This window comes from Rissa tridactyla, chromosome 7 (genome assembly GCF_028500815.1).
Source record: "Rissa tridactyla isolate bRisTri1 chromosome 7, bRisTri1.patW.cur.20221130, whole genome shotgun sequence".
Taxonomy (NCBI): Eukaryota; Metazoa; Chordata; class Aves; order Charadriiformes; family Laridae; genus Rissa; species Rissa tridactyla.
Window position 1 is genome coordinate 31,357,006 of NC_071472.1, and position 22,274 is coordinate 31,379,279.

Genomic DNA, 22,274 nt, shown 5'->3' on the forward strand with positions numbered 1-22,274 from the left:
AGCATGGCATTTGGGAAGTATATCGTGAATAGCAGGCCTCAATTTTCTTTGTAGGGAATTTGTTCAATATGGAGAATTTCATCAATGTACCTTGTATCCAGCAGATCCCACAGGACAGTAACACTGGAAAGTCAACAATGAGAGAAGTGTAGAGTCTACTGGAAAAGCCACTGTCTCCTGCGTCTGTGCTTTATACTTGTACTGTATATGTAGAAGTATTCCATCATAAGCATGTCACGTTAGATATCCTATCGTGTGGGACATTGTATTTACTACCTGAATCAGGAATCCCTTTGCAGTTGGAAGTAATGAGAAGCTAAAGAATGGAAAAGGTTGGCAGATGAAGGACACAACTGGGTTACAACAGTTGTTCAAACAAAATCCAAGAAAAGAGCCCTGAGCTCTGGAAGGATTCTGCAAAGGGTGGACTAAAGAAATTTTGAGCAGCTCTTATGTCACATGAAATGAGATAAATCTAAGAGACAAATGCTGTAATTAATCTACAGTTAGTTGTGAGTCAGTAGACACAGTGGGAAACCACCTACTGCAAGTCTTACAAGATGCCAAAGGCACTAGATAGCACTGAAAGCAGTTCTGAGATCAGTTGTGTAAGGTTACTAGAAGAAGGCAAAAAATGAGGGTGTGAGAGTGTGAGCATGATTTGAAAATGGGTAGATAAATGCTGATCCTGGAATTGGTTGGAGGAAACCAAATGGTCTCCGAGAATCCAAGCAGAAGTGTCTGTAAAAATCTGAATCTGGTCAAGGCCCTTTCAAGCTGAGCATAGTTCCAGGGTTTAACTATCCTAAGTGATTTTTTTAAACTTACATCTGATAAAAGTTTTCCATTTTCCTACTTGTGTCAGTTACCTCTAGCCTTGTCTATAGCATACCATTAAGTACTGAGGACAGCAGTCCTTATGCTTCATAGTAAGTATGAAAAATGCAAAGAAGAAAAGGACATTATCAACACTGAAGTTTAATTGCTTTGTATATGTAATCCTCTTTAGAAGCTTCAAGCCTTGCCACATTGAAGAAGTGAATGTTTGCATTGTAGTCAAGTGCTTACACTATTTATAAAGCATTTGTGTTCTTGTACAGAAAATTTATAGCTTACTATGATACAAATAGAGAAAGTTAAAATTATTTTATGCAACTGAATTTATTTTTAAATCTGCACTTAAAAAACGTATCTATGAAATATTGCTGTCAAAATGAAGGTTAAGACAAATGACGAGACTTCAGTAATTATTCATGGCTATTAGTGTTGGTTTTGCAGGCACAGTGTGCCCATAATGTGGTCTCTGAGTTCCATGAAAAAGGACTTTTAAGACAACCACTGGTAACAGACTTCTGCAGGATCTTCTCTGATAAATGTAGTGCCTGATAAATGCAGCATGAAGAATTGATTTTATGAGCCAGTAGTCACAGAGTTAAAGTGTTATCAAGATTGCTAATAGCCTAATCTGAGTTTGAGGTACCCATTATCATAAGTTGTTGTTCGTTGTGAATTCCCATCAGAGCTATTTTGTTAGACCAGGCTTCCATAATGAGGATGGTTTTTATTCATAGCAAGAATATTTATGTTTTGATATATATAACACTACCAGATCCTTTAATGCTGTTTTTGGGTTTTTGGTTTTTTTTTGTTTTTTATTTTATTTTGAAGAATACAGGCTCTTAGAGGCTTGAAAAATGCTGAGAATTATGGATCATATGAAATAAAATGCTAACCTTGCTTATATGATGGGGCCAGTTAACATATTTAACTGCTTTGCTCTCCCTGGGCTGCTATACTGCAACCCTGATTATAATGGAGTGAGAGGTGAATGGGGCATTGAAGTTCTCCCAGGATGTGTATAAGCTAGCAAATTTAATTTAAGAAAAATGAAACTTTAACTGTAAATTATAACATATGAGAAACTTTTATGCTTCAGGAATTTGTCTTGCCAGAGTTAGGAAAAAAAATAAGAGTGAGAAAAGAATCTGAGAAAAAAAAGTGAAAGGAAGAAAAGGGGTAGTATGGGGTTTTTTTCTGTGCGTTGTTCTTTTTTTTTTTTAAAGAACATTACTGGTTTTGGAAAAAATTGAGTATTTGCAGTTGTGAAAGTGAGGTACAAGTAAAGTATACACTCTTGTCTTCAGAACAATCATTTTATGTATTTGTTCAGCCTTACATATACCCTGTTTAAGTTTCAGACAAAATATAAAACTTATTTGAAAACAATAATGAACTAAACATACATTTTGTCAGTACCAGTTACTGGCAGCAGAGTTCTAAAGCCATGGGATATTTTTTTGCATATTTAAAAGGCTGATAATCTAATTGTAAAGCTAAAATACAGGGGATTAGACTGCAGAATGAAATTCCCCCTTCAATAACACTGACTTCTAGTGTACCAGCAAGCCATTTACTGGACACAAGCTGCTTGATTTTTTTAAACTAATTTACAAGAAAAAAAAAATGTTTTGAAGATTCTAACAAAAAAACTCAAACCCACCCATAGCAGTAGAAAGAATATTCAGATTTTTGTCATCTTGATTTTTCCTTTCTTTGACAGTGACTTATTATCTTCCAATTATGTGGAGATTCATTATGAAGATGGGAAACCGAAGTTTTCTAAGGTATTGTGCTCTTAAAATGTGTCAGAATGGTCTTTCTAAAGGAATTATACCAATAAATTGTTAAAAAAAGAAAGTTTTGCAAGACTCTAAACCGCCAGAAGCTTTTTTCCACACCTACAAGGTAACTGTGATCTCATCTTGTAAGGATACCTCAGTAATGCAAGAAGAACTGTACAAAAAAGGAAAGCTGTGTGTTGGAGTGAGGGGTAGGCAGTGGTTGGTGGTAGCAGTGAAGATCATCCAGATACTGCCAGAACAATTACATCTTGTAAAATGTAGGGGGTGGAAGGGTTTAAGTCACCGTGAGTATAGTCTTCGTTAATTATTTACATGTCCTTAGCACAAAGTGCAAGGGGAAGCGATAATGGTAATATAAGACATTAAAACAAACCAAAAAAACTTGCCGTGACTTTTCTTTGCAAGAATTATACAGTTGTGAAACAGTAAATGAAAAACTTAACTCCAGAGGCTAAGGTTTCAGTTATTACAAAACCAGCATATTGCTTGACATCCAATTAATTACATTTGTCAAACTAACTCCCAAATTGAATTCAGTGCCATAGGCTATTGATCCAAAGACAAAGAGATTAAAGTTATGCAAGATAGTTCAGTCCTCACTAATGGAACCAGATCAGTCTTTTTGTTTGTTGTAGTAACAAAATGAGGACTGGTACATTCCTAGGAAGGTTATAAACTATATTTTCAGGGAGCGGCTTTTTCATATTTGGTATGAATGCTGGAATATTTGTTGTGAGCTTATTACATGTGAAATACCTCTCTATTTAGAGTGGAAGGAAGCAAACATTCAAGTTGCATTTATGCCTTCAGCAAGTTGGGACTGTTGTTTGTCCAAGTATTAGGTGTCTAGTTTATTATTTTGCCCTCGTTATAGAGAATCTCAAATAAAACATTATATCTCAGATCAGGGCAAAATTAAACAATTGCAGTATAATTATTGCAATATACTGTTTTGTTTTCTTCCACTGAAGAAGAAAAATCGTTTCATGTAACGTTCTAAGGAAGTTGTTTCATTAAGACTCAGTACTCTGCAGAATAGGCAAAAATGCTAAATGATGCAAGAAAACAATTCCCTCTGGCATTTAGACAAGCTCATGCAATTGTCAGCTGCAGCACTAGCATTGAGCAGTGCGGTTGCTGAATCATGAATCTGACTGGAAAATTATATTAGAACTTTAGACTCAGCAAATGGACTACCTTTGCATGCTGCAGTAACTTGATCCAAACTTCCTAGGGGATGTTTTTTGAATTGATTTATTTAGAAACAATAATAGAGCTCCTGAGGTCACATTAATCTGTAAAAGGCTTCATTATAAGTTCAGAGAATATACACACAATTTGTGTAGGAGATCAAATAAGGACTGTATCTTGGTCTTTTGCAGTGTTTTCTAATCCTTTTTTAGACCTGAATAAGTAAAAGATTGTTTTGTTTCCTGACGTGGATGTAAAGAAGTGAGATCTTGATGAAAAGTATTGCATTTTCTAGAAAGGGATAGTTTATTACAAGAGTGAAAACAATGAAGAGCAAACAGCAATTGCTTTACTTGGATGACCATCTTCTAAAAAAAATTCTTGAAAAGTTACTTGTGTGAGAAAGACAATAACGATTAAGTTGTTAAAAAGCATGGCTTATGCATTCTTACTGATGGAAAGGTAAATATGTAGTGATTGCTTTCTGTGTAGTACTTTGTTTTAATTATGCACAGTAGTCTGTTAGGAATTTCATTCAGAAACTGAATAACTCATTAAACAAGGTGCAAAATGTAAATAATGCTGTGCATTATCTAAACAAAGAGCATTTACATTTTTGATACTTCCTTGGAAGTATATGCTTGTTGGAATTCAGATGACATGACATCAGAATTAAGAATATTTTGATGATGAATGATACGTTTTTCAAACAATGTGTGTGAACCAACCACACTTAAGGGTTTTTAATAAAACTTTTTGAGAATACTTTTTAATTTAGCTGGGATTATTGTTGATAGACATTAAAGACCAACTACTTAAGTGAGGTAAATTAGTATCATTCAGTTTTCATCATTTTAGCTTCACTGACATATAGCAGCAGAATTTCTGGTATTTTACAGCTTCTAAATTCACTAGATTTCTTTAGAAAAGTAAAAGTAATGCTTTAGAAAGTCCAAGTAATGTTTCTTGGTTTCTTTCTAAACATTCATAGCTTGTACAGTCTGTTAATGTTGCTCTTGATGCTTTGTTTCTGTTGATAGAAAATAAATATGCTCTTCGTGTTTACTCGGTTGAACCATTCCTATGAAGCCAGTTTATTTTACCCTTAGTCATGATAAGTAGTCCTGTAAGCCTCTAACACTCTCGTGGAGAAGTGGAAGACTATACACAGAGCTTCACTGCATGCCCATTTGGTAGCACATTTTGCACTAATTCTATTCAGCCTAATCCCCGCATCAGTTGACTGTTAAAATCTTGCAGTGCAGCACTCAGCAGGGCTTCCCTTACTTCATATCATTAGGGCCTTTGAGAACTGAGGTTTTGGATCGCAGTTTTGATAATTTAAATGTTGTTAGTTTTTAAATAAAAGGCAGGACCTTGTTTAAAACATGACTGCCGACTTCCTTAGGGAAACAAAAATCCTGCCAATCCGGAATCATTTGGGTTTTGCATCTATTTGGAATTTTATGCAGTTAAAATCAAGAGTTGACTTTTAGTAGCCTTTTGATATATACAGTAAAAGTGCAACTGTAGACTTTAGTGTTGCTAAACCAGAGTCACTTTCTAGCTCATTCATCATTACTGATGTTGGTACCTACAGTCTAATTATGTAACATTTTAGTTGATAAATTTTTAGTGAGAAAATTGGTAGAATCCAGACCTAAGGCAAATATATGCCAGGTGATTGATGAACACTGTATCACTTGTAATTTTAACAGACCTGGAACACAACAAGAAGCAATTCAATGTTTATGTAAACTGCTTTACATAATATTTTTACAGAATCAATTTACAGAAAAGAAATGCACTTAAAAAAAAAGGATAAAGAATGCTGTGACTTCAAAAAAAGAATAACCCATGATATGGCTTGAAGACTTATATAAATTAATCTTTACTGGGCACAGTTTTTCTCTTATAAGAAATTAGGGCTAGTCATTGGTATTTAGTTTAGCAATCACTGCTTTCTCTGAAATTTTACGTAATGCAAGGTGTTAGATCTTTTTTTCCTTGGTTTTAAGCAAGACATTAAATCGGGATAATTTTGTGCGTGTCATTGTTTGTTTTTTAAACATTATTAGGGCGGAGAGCATTGTTACTACCATGGAAATGTCAGAGGTATCAAGGATTCCAAAGTTGCTCTTTCAACATGTAATGGACTTCAGTAAGTGCATGTTCTCATTTTACAAACGAGACTATTAACTAATTGTTACTCTTTAATATGATCTCTTAATATGTGAGGGACTGAAACTCTAAAGGCCCAAAGATTTTTGACGTTTTGAAATGCCGGTACCAGCTATGCAAAACTGCTGGTCTTTTGATGGCTGTCCCATGAAAGTTTTGAATATGGTAAGTGCAAATAAATATTTCACCAGATGACTTATGGTAAAGGATAAACAATGATTGTACTTCAGCAGTTTGCATGCTCAATATTCACATATAATTTTGTCAGCCAATAGAAAAATCTTTTTGTTAGATTGTACAAGGAAAAAAATATAAGAAATTAGTCCTCATTAGGATTATTTTCTGTTAAGTGCAACTCAGCTGGTGATTATATTCTGCATGCTTATGTGCGTCTTAGGGATTCCTCCTTCCAAGGTCAAATCTTTAGTCTTTTGGGTGCTTTATCATTGCATTGCCATTACATTCAGTGTTACTTCATTAAAATGTGCATGACCTTTTAAAAAAAATTCTTGGCTTTAGCCACACACAGTAGTAATGAACATACATGGAATTTATTTTAATGTTGATCAGTTTTTCAGCCCTGAGTTTGGTTTTGTCTTGTCAAAAATCATATCCTGAAGTCAAATTAATTGCCATGTAATCCTAAATATCACTTATTTTTCTCCATGTTCTAGTGGCATGTTTGAAGATAGTACTTATTTGTACTTGATAGAACCAGTGGATCTGACCCACAGTACAGTAAGTTTATTTTTATCTAATCTATTTGGTTTGGGGAAAAAGAGCGCTCAAGTAAAAGCAAATAAAAGTATTAGAATAAATCAATAAATGAGTGACCTCTCTCATGCATTTATACGAAAAAACAAAGTTTTTTTTTAAACACTTGATTGGAATTTATTTAAGGCAAGAAATGTGCAAGTATGAATTACCTAAGATTTTTCTCTGCTTTTCTTAAATCTTTCTTTTCCTAGTTATTGTTGATCATTTTGATGTTGGGAGTAGACTAATAAGACCATTTCCATAGCAAATGGTTATGGATTGCCAAAAAGCCTTTATCAATTTGCTCTAGTACTTGAACTAAAGGATTTATAAATTCATAAAAGGGATCTCTGGAAGTCATTTATTCATCCCTCTCTAAATAGTTGCATCAGATTGGTCTTTGACCTACCACGTTTCCGCAAAGAGACCCTCCCCCCAAAAAAACCAAAACCAAAATCCCAGCAAAAATATGCAGTATTTTCCTTCAATATGTTATGTATTTCTCATGGAAGTTACAGACCAGTAGCATCCTACCCTTTGAAAAGAATTGCTTGTTTTGGCAGGCTCTGTGGAGGAGGTGTTACGGAAGAAAAGACGGTTGTTTTCTAGAGCAGATACCAAAATGTGATAATCTGGGGCATGTCAGATTTCTAAAGAAAATATGCATTGAAAGTCTTCTCCTTTGTTGAATACACCAACAAGACAGGGTGAAATAATCCTCTTAAAGATAGTGTATTGATTAATTTCTTGCATTTTGCAGCAGTTAGAAAGATACATTTTTGTCATAAATAGTAATAGCTGCTTTTCATCTGTGGAAGATTTCAACTAGATATGTACTTTTTAATTTGATTTATTGGAATAAATTGTCTGTGTTCTCTAAGACTACTGCTTTTGAAAGACTTTATTCCAGTCATCTTAAAGACATCTGTGGTACTTCAGTTTTGTAGTGTAGTGAACGTTCTTGAGGCAGAGAGGTTCCATGATTTGTTCAGGATTGCAAATAGATTGCTTTAAATTAGTAATATGCCAAATTGGTACTAAGGTTGCTTGCATTTTATGGAAAAATAATAAAAATTATAAATACTGAAAGAAGTGCCTCACTTTTAACTTGACATTATTAATTAGAAGAAAATGTCACTTATCTTTCTTATCAGGAAAGTAAAAGTAGGCCACATATCATCCAAAGAACTTATGGATCACAAGCCTCCAAGCAGTTGCAGGACCTTGGTATGTTTTTGCTTATGTTATGAATTATTCAATATTGGAAATAATTGTATATATAACTTGAAAAATTTGAATATTAGGCTAACAGTCTGTATAAAATTTAGAAAAACTTGAAAAATAGATACTAACCTGACTTTTTTTACAATTGCAATAAAATTTAGAGTTGTGAAAACACAGCTGAATTGTTTTCATCCATGAAGACCTGTATTTAGCTTTCTTCTGCAAATCCTTTAATTTAATCAGTGATATTAATGCTATTGAGGACATGAGATGGAAGAAAATGTATATTCTAAGCCCAGGTTACAATCTCTTTACCTCCCCTTGCATGCTTTAATTCTAACTTTAGATTTCTAAATGACTTGAGTTTTGGTATGAGATAGTTTACATTTTCTATATTTTAAAAAGTGAACTTTTCAATATCAAAGGTGTTTCTAATTTTGATGATCTTAATCTACTTTTGGTTTGGACAGTGTACAAACATAGTTTAAAATAATGCCATGAAATTCTTAAATTGTAATTTGTACAGAGACTGAATCTAGTTCTGAATGGCCCTTTCTGTCTGAACTACAGTGGCTGAGGAGAAAGAGAAGAAAGAGAGCAGTGAGTAGAAGTGTGACCCTGAATTAAGACCATTTATAAAACCAAAACCAAGACCACTAATTTCCAGATTTTTTTAATGTTGAGAGAACATAGACTTTAGAAAACAAGCATTTTTGGTAGATTAATATTGTCACATAATACAATTATCAAATGATAAAACAAGATGACTATTCTATAAAAATAGAATCTTTGGAGAAAAGTGGATAAACTTTCTAAAGTGACAGTAATACTATACATCAATTGAATGGAAATTTAGTAGTGAAAATGAGTTTAGAATTTTAAGTTTTGAGTCTGCTTGAGGATAAAGAATAATTTTGAATGAAGTCGTACTACTTTGTAGATATCTGACTTTATTTTCATTTGGCTCGTTAAGTAGCATGATTAAATTAAAAATCCAAATGAGGACGCCCAGAACTGAGTTACTGAGAGAACAGAAGCAGACGGTCCTCATGATCTGCACATGCGTATGTGTCAGTTAGGGCAATAACTGAGTTAAAGAAGATTAATCTGTATTTCTTCACTGAGTTGCACAATCCACAGCATGTTTTTTGAGGCACGTCTATTTTTAGTAACTTCCTTCCTCATTAAATCTGTGATGAATAGTACGGTAGACCAGGAGTTTTTAGTGTTTGAGATTTTTCTCCTTTGTGAAAATAAGAGAGGAGGGAAGCAGTGGTCACTTCTGTGCTGAACCAAAAAGAACAGACTCTAAACATTCTTAATGAAGTGAGTCAGATTCTCAGCCAGTGTCTCTCATAACTCACTAAGTTACTGGAGCTATGATTATTTACCCTATTTGAACATCTGACCCAGTTTTTACAGGTTTACACACCCTACGTAATACTTATGGGTAATCCTATTAAATCAGCCATTGTTATTTTTGAAAATAACTACATCTTCATGATTTCTCAAACAATTTCTTTAATCTATCAGGTATCTCGTGGTATCTTCGAAGAAATGAAATATCTGGAGCTCATGATAGTCAATGACAATAAAATGGTAAGTATATCAATTCTGTGCTAATCTTCCTTTTGATTATAATTTGTAGGTTAATATACAGCATTGTGCTACGTCAGCAACTTTTCAGTCAAATATTTTGCTTATCAGCAACTGTTACCATTTGTACTGTAAGACACAGTATAGGCCATAATACCCAATAATGTTTAATGTGACGTAAGATTTTCTACAGCAATTATATATTCAATATGTATATATTTATATTAATTGAATATATATATTCAAAATACATCTGAAACACTTTGGTATCATATGGATAATTTAATATGCCCATGACCAACAAAGTAAAGCAGCAAAACGTTTACGTCCAGAATAAACATGCTAAACATTCTAAAATTACATCCTATCACAGAATCACGAAATTTTTCAGGGTTGGAAGGGACCTCTAGAGATCATCTAGTCCTGCTAAAGCAGGATTGCCTAGAGCACATTACTCAGGACTGCATCCAGGCGGGGTCTTGACAGTCTCCAGAGAAGGGGACTCCACAGCCTCCCTGGGCAGCCTGTTCCAGTGCTCTGTCACCCTCACCGTAAAGAAGTTTTTTCTCATATTTGATCAGAACTTCCTATGTTCCAGCTTGTGCCCGTTACCACTCGTCCTGTTAGTGGGAACCACTGAAAAGAGGCTGGCTCCATCCTCCTTCAACCCACCCTTTAGATACTTGTATGCCATAATAAGGTCTCCCCTCAGCCTTCTCTTCTCCAGGCTAAAGAGTCCCAGCTCTCTCAGCCTTTCCTCATAAGGGAGGTGCTCCAATCCCTCAATCATTTTTGTTGCCCTACGCTGGACTCTCTCCAGCAGTTTCCTGTCTCTTTTGAACTGGGGAGCCTTCTTGGCAACAAGGGCACATTGCTTACTCATGGATAATTTACTGTCTACCAAGACCCCCAGATCCTTTTCTTCAGAGTTGCTTTCCAGCAAGTCCACCCCTAACCTATACTGGTGCCTGACATTCTTCCTCCCCAGGTGCAGGACCCTAGACTTGTCCTTGTTGAACCTCGTTAGGTTCTTCTCTGCCCAGGTCTCCAGCCTGTCCAGGTCACGCTGGATGGCAGCACGGCCCTCTGGGGTGTCAGCCACCCCTCCCAGTTTGGTATCATCAGCGAACTTGCTGAGCATACATTCTGTCCCCTCGTCCAGGTCGTTGATGAATATGTTAAACAATACTGGTCCAAGTATTGACCCCTGGTGTTGATCCTTAAGGTATTGATCCTTAAAGTAATGAAGAAAGAGGTCAGAACTTCTTACTCTGAGTTTAGTTTTACTAACTTACATTCGAATGTGGCAAAGTATATAGACAAAACTATCTGATGCTTCTTCCTGGCTATTCCACACGTATAAACAGGATTTATAATTAAGTGCAAGATAAGTTTCTTATTCGATTCAGAAAGTGTTTGTCATCTGATTTTAGGAAAAAAAAAAAAAAGAAAAAACCCACTTTTTTCTCCCCTTTTCTCTTGAGGGATGACTGGAAAAAAATCAGACCAATGGAATTTTTAAATCAAATTCTATTGAGAAAACAGTTTCTGCTTATGTTATATGCAAGTAAAATGAACTTTTAAGTTTCTGTAAGAGCTCCTCGCATCTCTCACTCTACTGTGTGTTTTCCCAACACTTTATGTTCTTGTAGGCTCTTTGTCAATGCTGAGGGATGATTTTAAAGAGCCAGAAATAGCAGATATCAGAACAGGATGCAGTACTTGTTCTAGCGCTGAATAAGATAATACAACCTTCCCTTATCTGTTTTATAAATCTTAGAAGTAGTCTGGATAAAAATAACCTATATTTAATCTGTGTCAATTCAGCAATTTGGGGGGAATTCGAATGGGTGGAAAGAGTAGGACAGAAATTTCTTTAACTGTTTTCACTTGCAAAGCCACCTGGTAGGAGACTATTGTAAGAGTGCTCACATATTAGTTGTTTAGGGGTTGGGCACAGTAACTGAAGTTATGGACATTTTTTTATCTTGTTTGAGGTCTGTAGTTGGTGTTCCTTATGAAGAGGTCGTATTTCTAAGTCTCTCTGTTTCCTCTGGCCTCCAGTATTACAGACATGCTTAAAGGACAACCATCCTGTTCACTACATTTGTTACAGGCACTAACTGTTGTCTCTTCTCAGGCTTTATTTGTTAGAACTTTAGACCACAAGCATTCAAGATTTTTTTTGCTTCAGAGTTGTCAGTGACTCAGAAGCACATAATAACTCTTTTCAAGGAATAAAATGGATATACTTAAGAAAGTGTTCACAATTACAAGTTAAAGCCTGCCAATCCAGGAGCTCCCTAAATGTACTTTCAATGTTTCCTGCTTACCAGTAGAGGTCATATTTCTCCTGCAGGAAGATTCTGTGTTGCAAGAAGTATCTTAAACCTCTTGGGACATTGTGTTGTTAAGTGATTAATACTATGTATTTTCAAAAAATTTTCCTTTCCTGGAACACTACAGACACAGCTAAACGTATTTAATTACCTTGTTTCACTTTTTACTGACCTAGCTTAATTTCTTTTTAGGAGCTGTGTTTAAACACATTATGTCATATGGTATTTAAATACTTTCATGAAAATCAGAATATTTTCCAGAGCATATTATTTTACTTTCCACTTCTGGGAGAGTTTGGGATTGGCTCAAAACAAAAAACCAAAGCCACCCTTCCCCCCTCTCCTATTATTTAGTTCTAGTATCATGGTTCCCCAGGGACCAAAGAGAGTCCTGTGATACGGATACTCTGCTCAGTGTAGATCCAAAGTGCCTACTAGCACTGTAACTGAAAGTGCTTTTTTTTGAGAATGGTTACAGGGGAGGGGTCTCTGCAACCCTATGTTGTAGGATCTTTGGGTACTAAAACCTGCTGTGGGTGTGCTGAAGCACTGTGGAATGTAACAGTGAGTAACTGCATATGTAAAAAATTTATCTTCCTGCAGTCAAATGAATGAGTGTAGTCCTTAAGTTTGATGAACTTTTTGTTATCTCTATGGCATTTCATCCATATAAAACTAGATAGCTTGTGCAAAAATAATTGGAATTTAAAGGGATAGAAAATCTGTTATCTAACAGTATAGTGTGCGTGTCATTCTTCTGACTTGCAATTTGAGAAAAAGATTATTTAATTTTAAAAGCATATATGTCTTCCAATTTTACTCTCACCTTCGCACCAAGCATAATTCTGGAAAACAGAGGATTTGTCTGGTTTGTAATTCTGATCTGGGAAGACAGTTAATCATCTAACTTACTTGATGAGAGTAGCTATTCAGTTTCTCAGAGAAGAGTCAGACCCTCTTGTTTCAAGGCCTCTTTTTGGGTACCGTGTTTCGGAGTGGGAATAGCTGACACTTTCATGGAACTTGATAATGTTTGCTTATGAGGTGATGAGATTTGTTGCTTTTAACCAGCAGTTGAAATTAGTAAGAGTTTTTTAATGAAGACTTTTTACCCTCTTTCTTCTATGCAATTTTGTGTTCCTTTTCTATGAAATTTTGAAGACTTGTTTTTCCTGCCTGCAAATCATATTGTGTAATGCAATTTTGGTTTACAATTTTTCAGTTTTTTGAAAATTATGGGTTCATGTTCAGATATCATAGCAGCATCTTTGGAAAAGTTGACTTGGAATGGAGGGGACTTTTGGGGCAGGATGAAGGACGTGAAATAATTATAATATGCACAGAAATTAGGAAGCAGAACTTGTAATACAGCTTATCTAAGTCTACAGAAATGGAAAAAATTGAATTTAAAACTTAAGATACTCAGCTTAACTCTTTCTGTATTCAAACACATATTTACTTTTACCATGCACTCCCTCTTCCTTTTTGCCTTTTGGTATAACTAATGCTACTTGTCATAGAAGTCTGGTGCTATAGTAGAGAAAGGATGCCTTTGCACAGAGCTGTACACAGGACAAATGGTAAATGCTTCATCTTCATGTCTTGTAATTATAGTCATGGTATGTGGCTAGTACAGTCTATGATATTTTACTCATCAGGTTAAGCACAGTTTTAATTGGTACAGCATCCCCTCAATTTTCAGCTCATACTTATGCTCATGTTTACCTGTAATTTTGTCTCAAACATTTGAACTCTGTTTCTAAATAGGATATTTCTTGTGGCTAAATGCTCCTTTTATAGATGTGGAAAGCTGTCTAGCATAAATGGCTTCCTTTATCTTTCAGGAATTCTGGAATATGAGATATAGGCTGTGATCTGAAAAGCTTCTTGAGTTTTTCCCTTGCTCTTTCTTAAAATATTAATTTTCTTTTCCTCCTGTAAAAATCAAGAATTAATAATAAATATTTAAGTTCTCACTGTGTTCTACTTTTTCTTCTCCTTTTAGTTCAAAAAGCACCGTTCTTCAAATGTATACACAAACAATTTTGCAAAGTCTGTGGTAAACCTTGTAGATGCTGTAAGTATCAATGTTTCTTCTGAAAACTGCATCACTGACTTTTAGTTTAGTGCTGTATTAAAAAAGTTAGCATTAGCAGATACCAGGATAAAATGTAATTTTTATAGCTGGTCATTTTTTTAAAAGCACATTTCCAGTTCCTCTGCAGAAGAATGTGAATGTGTAAGAAACCACTAGATTATCCTTGGCATTTTCTCAAAGCTTGCAATTGACAGAGTTTGCTCTTGGCATGGGGGATTTCAAACTTGAAGGTGCTTTCAATGTCTGTCACTGCTTAAGAATGAGATTTAAGCAAGTGTAGATTTGTGAAGCTGCAAGTATAGTTCACAAAGGATGCACTTATCTATTGGGAGAAAAAGAGTGTGAATAAAAATTCTCCTTTATAAATCTGTATATTGCTTAAAAACAAACAAAATCTCAGCATACTACCTTATAAATGGGTAGCACTGACACGGAAAACATACTTGTACCTGTGACTAAATTTAGAAAAATTTCACATACAGCATATAAACTAAAAATAAGTTTTGTTGTAAAATTTGATTTTTTTCTCTTTTTGATATACTTGTAGTGACTACACACATTTCAGAGCTGTGTTTGTAGTGAAAATAGCATAGATTCCGTAGTAGTGATAAATACAATGGCTAGCAAAATTCTGACTCAAAGTCCCCTTTTCATATGATGTTATTGATACCAATAGAACTGTGTGATATGATTCAGTGCAAAACATTGTCAACAGTTTGTTTAGTTTGGAGGAAGCAATAAAGTATTTGTTCTTAATATCTTACATATGAAGTATTATGTATACTGTATGTATATTGAAAATATAGGTGAATATATTTAAAATACATGAAGTACTGGAAGTGTTTTGGAATATTTTTGTGTAATGGTTTGAAAATGCCAGTATGAAGAAAAGTTACAAAAGCAGATAAAAATATTAATAATTGAAATAGTATTTCTGCAATTTATATTGTACATTCCCAAAGAAAGGCTGGCATCTTAATTTTTTTATCACCTGATCATTATTTCTTCATATTTCTTCTGCATTTTAATAAAAGTTATTTAATCTGTCTTTCCTTTCTCTGACTATTCCTTCTGTTTTTCCATTTTTATTTGCTTTATGTGTGTATACAGAAACATTCAACTTCCCTCCAGTGTAGAATTCAGTCTCATCGTAGAGATCTTGCAAAATGACATCTTAATGGCCTTTTCTCTAAACAAAGCATGAAAAGGAGCAGGAATTTTCGCCTTGTTATTCCCTTGTGTTCCCAGGGAGTGGGCTTTATTTCTTACTGGTATATTACTGGGAAAAAGATATTGGCTTACGGAGGCTTCCAGGTTCTCTGCCCCCTCTTCCATTCTTTACTTCCTGTTTGCTTCAGGAAATAGTTTTCCTCTCAGCAAACAGAAGTAAAGTCTTTATTGATCCACTCATATATAATTTCTGGGGTTTAATTTTATTGATTTTTCTCATGCCATTAACCATTTTCTGTGTATATTCTCAGCCTGTCTCCCTCAGATTGAAGCATATTAATATTATTTTTTCCTTCAAAGTTCTTGGACGAAATTGAGCTTAGCTGGTTGCTCTCTCTTGCTCCTATAATTTTTGCCTTTTTTTCCGAAGCTGAATATTATTCATTGACTTTTTTATAAGGACAATGCTGCTTTGGTACAAAATAACTAGCGTGCTAGACAGTGCGAGTTTATTCAGTATAAATATCTGTCATAAATGCAGGAGGATATTTGCAATTCATGTTGTGTATTGTAGGTATAATTCAGAAAACTATAATAAAAGCATGTATTTAATATGATGCCTCATGGGACTGACCAAGTAACTTGCTTTTTGTGTATTTTATGCATTAGGCAGCCAATGGATTAATTATCCAGTGCTTTAGATCATAACTAAGTATGATCAGTAAGTGTTCTTCGTGTCCCATGTAAGAGTTTTGATGGGCAGACTGTCTATTGTGGATAAGGAGTGCATCTTTTGTAGATTTGCATGTTCTGAATAACCTTAGTTAATAAAACTTGGCATTTTATGACCTGAACCTAAGGAGAGCAGCAGTTTTATTTCAGAATGAAGTACCATGCACAAAGTTAAAATGGATATTTTAAAGCCGTTTTGTAATTATTAGAGCCTGATTTTCACTTCCTTGTCTATTGCTACAGTGACACTAATAGTAAAAGAAAAAAAAATAATATTCTTACTTAATTCTCACATGACTTTAGTAGCATAAAGTGATCACACTATAAATGAAAATCAAGGATTATGTGAATTAAATTTTGGATATATTGGAGAACCGAGAAATTATTTAATCTTGACTTAAGAATTGGCTTTGGCTATTCTTTGTCTTTGAGATGTTTCTTTTCTTTTTCTTTGAGATCACCCAGTGTGCCTTTACATTTCTTCTTTGCTGCTTCTTGTACAGGTTTTCTGTAAAACTCAGTCGTGAAATTATTTGTCAGGAGAATTTTAAAGAAAAGGGAGTAGCTCAAAAAAAGCAACAAGGGTATTTTTTTTGTCCTCTAAAACATAAAATTTAAGATGATCAGAATATTAACTTTTAGGCATTACCAGCTAACTGTTTCCCATGTTTCCCTCCTGCTTTATCCCTCTTGTCCTTCCGCTTTACTCTTACTGGCTAACTGTGCATGTTTGACCCAGTGTTCTACTCCTGTGCCTGTCCTGTCTCTGCCCTCAGATATACAAGGAACAGCTGAACACCAGGGTGGTTCTTGTTGCCGTGGAAACTTGGACAGAGAAAGATCATATTAATATTCACCCTGACCCTCTGCAGATGCTTCATGATTTCTCCAAATATCGACAGCACTACATCAAACAGCATGCTGATGCTGTGCACCTGCTATCGTATGTACCATTATACTGTTGTTTAGACTATTACAGTTTTATGTACTTTTCTGTCTACCACTTTTATCTACCTGTCTCTTCTTGCTTACTTTTGCTTTGTAGTCACTACATCAGTCAACATCTGCCTTCCTTAGGAAGCTTACTCTATTTTTTAACATGTTAGTCTATTTTTAATAGGTGTGGTATATGGTCATGTTGATATGTATCTATAATGAAACTTTAATGTCTTTGCAACCTGGAGACAATGTCACATATTTGAAGTGTCTTCTGAAGAGCACTTAAGGACATGTAGTTTTGCTAATCAGGTGTGTAATGTACTGCTTTCCAGTAAAGAGCAGGAGAGGGCAGAGCTGACAGTATTATGTGTTGCCACAAGAGCATTCCAGTTACTATATTTAGTCACACGTGTGGCTGCAGTGATGATTTGTTAATGGAAGGTCTCCTCCTTTAGAGCTGTAATGAATTGTTTTCTGAGACACAATGCATTTTGAGGGGAAAGTCCACTCGCATCATTAGGCACGACATCAGCCTTAACCAACAGTATTTTTTTTACTTCCTGGCATTGTAAGTGAAGAGGAGGAAGAGTGTGCTCCCCTGTGCAGCGTAAAGATCTTAAGCCTTCTCCCAGCAGCATGACATACTACAAGGATGGAGTGACAGATGTCTTCCGTGTGATTCTCCTATCATTCATCTTCTTCAGAGGAAGATAAAAATAGGGGATGAATATTCTCCTCCAGTGTCTGTCATAGCTGTACTGCCTTAACACAGGCATTGCAGCACAATACTAATTGTGTTTTTCATATGATATGCAAAGTGCTGATGATGTGGACTCTTAATTACTTTTATGCATGTATTGTGTCACTTGGTGAAGAGTTTGCCCGTGGGCAAACAGAGTCTTCTCAGTGGTGCGTGGTGAAAGGTACCAAACACAAACTGAAATACAGGAAATTCTATTTAAACATAGGGAAAAAAGACCCTTTCCCTGTGCAGATGCTTGAACAGGTTGCCCAGAGAGGCTGTGGAGTGTCCATGCTTGGAGATGTTCAAAAGCCAATGGAACATGGCCCTGAACAGCCTGCTCCAGCTGAGCCTCCTTGGAGCAAGGGGATTGAACTAAGACCACTTCCAGAAGTGCCTGCCAGCCTCAGCCCGTACTGTGCTTGTCTCTTGTAAAGGATCTAGCTTTAATCATTTAGTATAGTTAAACTGCAGTTTGAAAGTTCTGATGGCTGTCAGAATGTTCTGAAAAAGTAAATATATACCTGTCTGGAGTATCCTGACATTTAAAAAAATAAAAGTGACATTGATTCTGCTATTGTAAAATAGTTTAATTTTCAAAGAGTAGCTATATTTGTTATGCAGATACAGATTTATGCTATGTATAGGTTTATTATTATACCCATGAAGTTAAAATAGGTATCATTCATAATCATTTATACACATTTTATAGAATAATTTATATCTTCCAGATTACATTAATTTAATTATTTGGGGCTTAGCCGCTTTTAAAAAAAAGCACATTTAAATATAATTATCATGTGGTATATCAGTTGTTCAGAACCACCTCCCCAGTGATTAACCATAAAATAAAGAAGGCAGGGTTAAAGACCAGGATTAAATTACTTTCCCTTTAGGTATACTTCTCAGTCTTTTCATTTGGAGTTGAAACTAGGACCTAAATTGGTTTGGATTAGGAGCATAATTTAAAAAATTCTCAACACTGACACATTTCAGTACAGAATCCCTTCTTGACGGATTAGAAATTGGAATATATTGTTATCTTTTTAAAGAAAATGTTATCATTGTATTTTCTTAGGAATCTGGTACTCTAGCTTTGTCTGCTTGGTTTGTTTGTGGGTTGGGATTGATTCTGACTCTACAAGATAAAAATAGTATTTTTGTCAAAGGTGTCTAATTGACTCTTTTGGTGTCGGTGTTCTCTTTGTAAACTTGCAGTTGCTTTTGGTGTTATATGAGGATTAATATGCATGCAATATATCATAGTATGTGTGAAAGTGTGAGCTTTCACTGAGTTTTTGGTGCTCAATATCGATGTGTTGTATTTTCTTTATTTGTTTGTAAGGAATGTGACATTTCATTACAAAAGGAGCAGCTTAAGTTACTTTGGAGGGGTTTGCTCTGTGACCAGAGGAGTAGGAGTGAATGAGGTAATTTTTTTCATGACTGAAGTGAAATAAAATAGAAACTGTATGTTATAACCTCAGAGTTTAGTATTTTAGTAGATGTTTCAGTATTCAGGGCCTTAAAGATAATTTACATTTTAAAAAGTTAGGATTCTTATAGCCAACCTTCTTGTATTGTCATTGAACTACTGCTCACTGTGCTTTTCCTTTTAAAAAGTATTCCTCCTGTCTCCATTATTCTCTTATTGAGATCTAAAATTGGCTTTTAGTATATATGACAGGCTGCATTATTCTCTTATTGAGATCTAAAATTGGCTTTTAGACAGAAATTTAGACACAAAAATCTTGTACAGGACTATTTGAAATATATCATTGAACCTCCTTTTGGGTCTTCTCAGTATAAGAGGCTTGATCTTCTGCAGTGCTGATGTAATTCTTACATGTAATTCTTACTGATTTTTTTTTTTTTAACATTAAAACTAGAAAAATTTGGTCCCTGTGTATTGATTTTTCTTTTTAAAAATTATTATTTTTTTCCTGAAAATCTCCTGTTTTAACATGGGTTAACCATACTGTACAAAACTATATTACATATATATCAAACACACTCCTTTCTGTAGGTTAACCAGCAGACGGGGATTCTGTCAGGTTGAGAGGAAATTTTTTTTCTGTTACATACTTCATTGTGTTTATTTTCCTTATGTGCACACAGAATTGTTATTGGCTGTACAGAATTACTGAAGTGTAGGTATGTGGTAAGCCAGAATGAGTGTTCATTACAATAACTTATGTTTTGTTTTTTTGTTGTTTTTTTTTTTTTTAATTGCGCTCCTCTTGAAATACAGTATGGCCTCCCTTTGGCCATGGCACAGGAACTAGCACAAAGTCTTGCTCAGAACCTTGGAATACAATGGGAGCCAGCTGCCAGGAAACCGAGTATGTAAATGGACTAGGAGTCATCTTTTGTCCTCCTTAGCTAAATATATAAACTGTTTCTATCTAACATTTGAAACAAATATCAAACTTGCTGTAACTGTAGAATAAGAATTGCTGCTTTTGGAAATACATGCACCAAAAATGGAGTTTAATCAAAATAAAAGCCACCAGTTTAGGACTCACTTAGCAATGACCTCAGTGATGTCCTGTGTCAGGAGGTTAGATTCATAACCCATATTCAAATGTATAGTTGTAAACCCACCATTAATTTAGCTCAGAACTCCTTATCTATCATAATGAAATCTGTAATTCCTGTAGAACTATCATTGATCACTTATAATACAAAAATACCTGATTTATAATTGAATAAATGGTAAGAAGCTCTAACCTAGTCGAGGGTGACATTTGCTCAACTTGTTATTTTGCTGCTTCACAGCCAGAAGATTAGACTGACATGGCCTTAACACATGTAGAGTGTAGGTACAAAAGCTGCTGCAAAAGCAGCTGAAGAAAACTGTTGAGTTTTTCCACTTATATCTTGTAAACAATTTGGCTACTTTCTGTCTTTGATTCTTCTTTAAAAACATGAATGATAAAGCTGACTTTATTTTGAAACCACTTCAGAAAACTGAATTAGGAAACTGTGGAAAATTATAGGGAATGTTGTTTTGTAAAGCATCGCTTTTGAGTTGGGTAAATTTGGAAATTGCTAAAATATTTTCTATATCATTGTTTTTTGATTACAGGTAAAACAGAGTTCATATAATTTGGAAATCAGAATCTTTTTTATAAGATAGAGGTTTTTACAAGGATAGCCTAGCTTCCTTATTTCGATACCCTTCATAGAGAAAGATTGATGAAAGACCTGGATAGAGCAGAAATAACCATATAAATAATCTGTGAATATTTTCTGAGGATGAACAGTATGGATTTTCTGTAGTAATTAGAATACAGAATCCTCCTTATTGAAAATATTACTTCTTTGGCAGATAATTTTTATGAGCAGTTTATAACTTCCGTTTTACCAACTGTAAGATGTTGATCTGTTGATTTTGTGAATTTGGTCGCTGTTGACTTACATGCTATAGCTGTAAGTAAACTGTAAATCCATTTTCACTCAACTACTTTTTCTAATGAATGTTTGATTGGCTGATTCACATATTACTAACTCTATTCCAAAGGGAAAACCATGGCCTGACAGTAACATTCTCCTTCAGGGTGTTCTATACACATTTTATCGGGGAGAAAATGCCAACATTTTAATCATCAGTATCTTGTGTACTGCACATACCCTTATGCTGCCTCTTTTGAGAGCATGCAGGGAAGAACGTTGCCAGCTATTTTTAGCTTTCTGTACTGCCTGAAACTTTGTGTTGAGTCTAGGAATGTGCACATATGGTAATTTGAAAGTACTGCATTTATATTAAGTATATTAGTATCTCTTCATGGGGGCTGATTTCCTTTCTAGGGCTAGAAACTGTACAGCCAAGCAACCATCTAATCTTTGTATAATTGGTCAAGGTCCATTTTTATAGTGAGTACTTTATATTTATTGTAAGCTTATTTATAACTGCTTTCCTTTTCTGTTGTATTTTGTTCTTGTCTGAGAAGAGTGTGACTGCACTGAATCCTGGGGTGGTTGCATCATGGAGGAAACGGGGTATGTCATAATTATCAGTAATTGAGAGCTCTGGATTGAGTCCATAGTTTACATTATGGCATAAATATTTATGTATTGGGATTTGCCCATGTGTTTTAGTACTAATAAATGAAAAACTAGAAGCAGTTGGAACAACCCAAACATATAGATTAATTACTTCAATTTTCAGCAATTCATTCCCTTTGCTATTCTCATTTTAGGAAGTTATTAATAAATCTTATATTTCAAAGTGCAATGCAGTGTATTCACTAATGCTTTGCTGTACTTACAGTGATTGAAAAGAAAAGCATATATATTTTTCATAAAATAACTGCAGTTGTACTTTTTATGTGCAGCTGAAAAAGTGTTATAATACAGTTTTGATAAGTGATATTTCCATTTTCCTCCTAAATTTTAATTACTTTTTCCCCAATTCCTTCAAAATTCTAATTTTGAGCAAACAGATCTCTCTGCTTTTGTTCCAGTGAATAAAAGTAGAAATCTGAAGCTTTCAGCAAGTGCTCTCAATCCTTAGCAAAATGGTCAGTGAAGTCTGAGGGGAAAGCACATCTATGTGCGAGGAAACTGTGTATCATTGCCCTCTACCCTCACACACTGCCAAAGATTCTCTTCTCTATACTGTAAGGAATCAATTAGAAAAGGATAGCTTCTGAAACATAGGT

General features: G+C 34.8%; 1 protein-coding gene across 3 annotated transcripts in view; it reads left to right on the top strand.

Annotated features, from left to right (window-relative positions):
• The window catches only part of ADAM23 (ADAM metallopeptidase domain 23), a 79,597-nt gene that overhangs the window by 23,907 nt on the left and 33,416 nt on the right, over positions 1 to 22,274 (top strand). For all 3 annotated transcript variants that reach the window (XM_054210221.1, XM_054210222.1, XM_054210223.1), the window contains exons 4-14: positions 2,561 to 2,624; positions 5,912 to 5,994; positions 6,689 to 6,752; positions 7,925 to 7,997; positions 8,521 to 8,594; positions 9,528 to 9,593; positions 13,935 to 14,006; positions 16,706 to 16,872; positions 18,956 to 19,040; positions 19,862 to 19,952; positions 21,564 to 21,612. In XM_054210221.1, the coding sequence (XP_054066196.1) occupies positions 2,561 to 2,624; positions 5,912 to 5,994; positions 6,689 to 6,752; positions 7,925 to 7,997; positions 8,521 to 8,594; positions 9,528 to 9,593; positions 13,935 to 14,006; positions 16,706 to 16,872; positions 18,956 to 19,040; positions 19,862 to 19,952; positions 21,564 to 21,612 (888 nt within the window). The remainder of the gene's footprint in view (positions 1 to 2,560; positions 2,625 to 5,911; positions 5,995 to 6,688; positions 6,753 to 7,924; positions 7,998 to 8,520; positions 8,595 to 9,527; positions 9,594 to 13,934; positions 14,007 to 16,705; positions 16,873 to 18,955; positions 19,041 to 19,861; positions 19,953 to 21,563; positions 21,613 to 22,274) is intronic.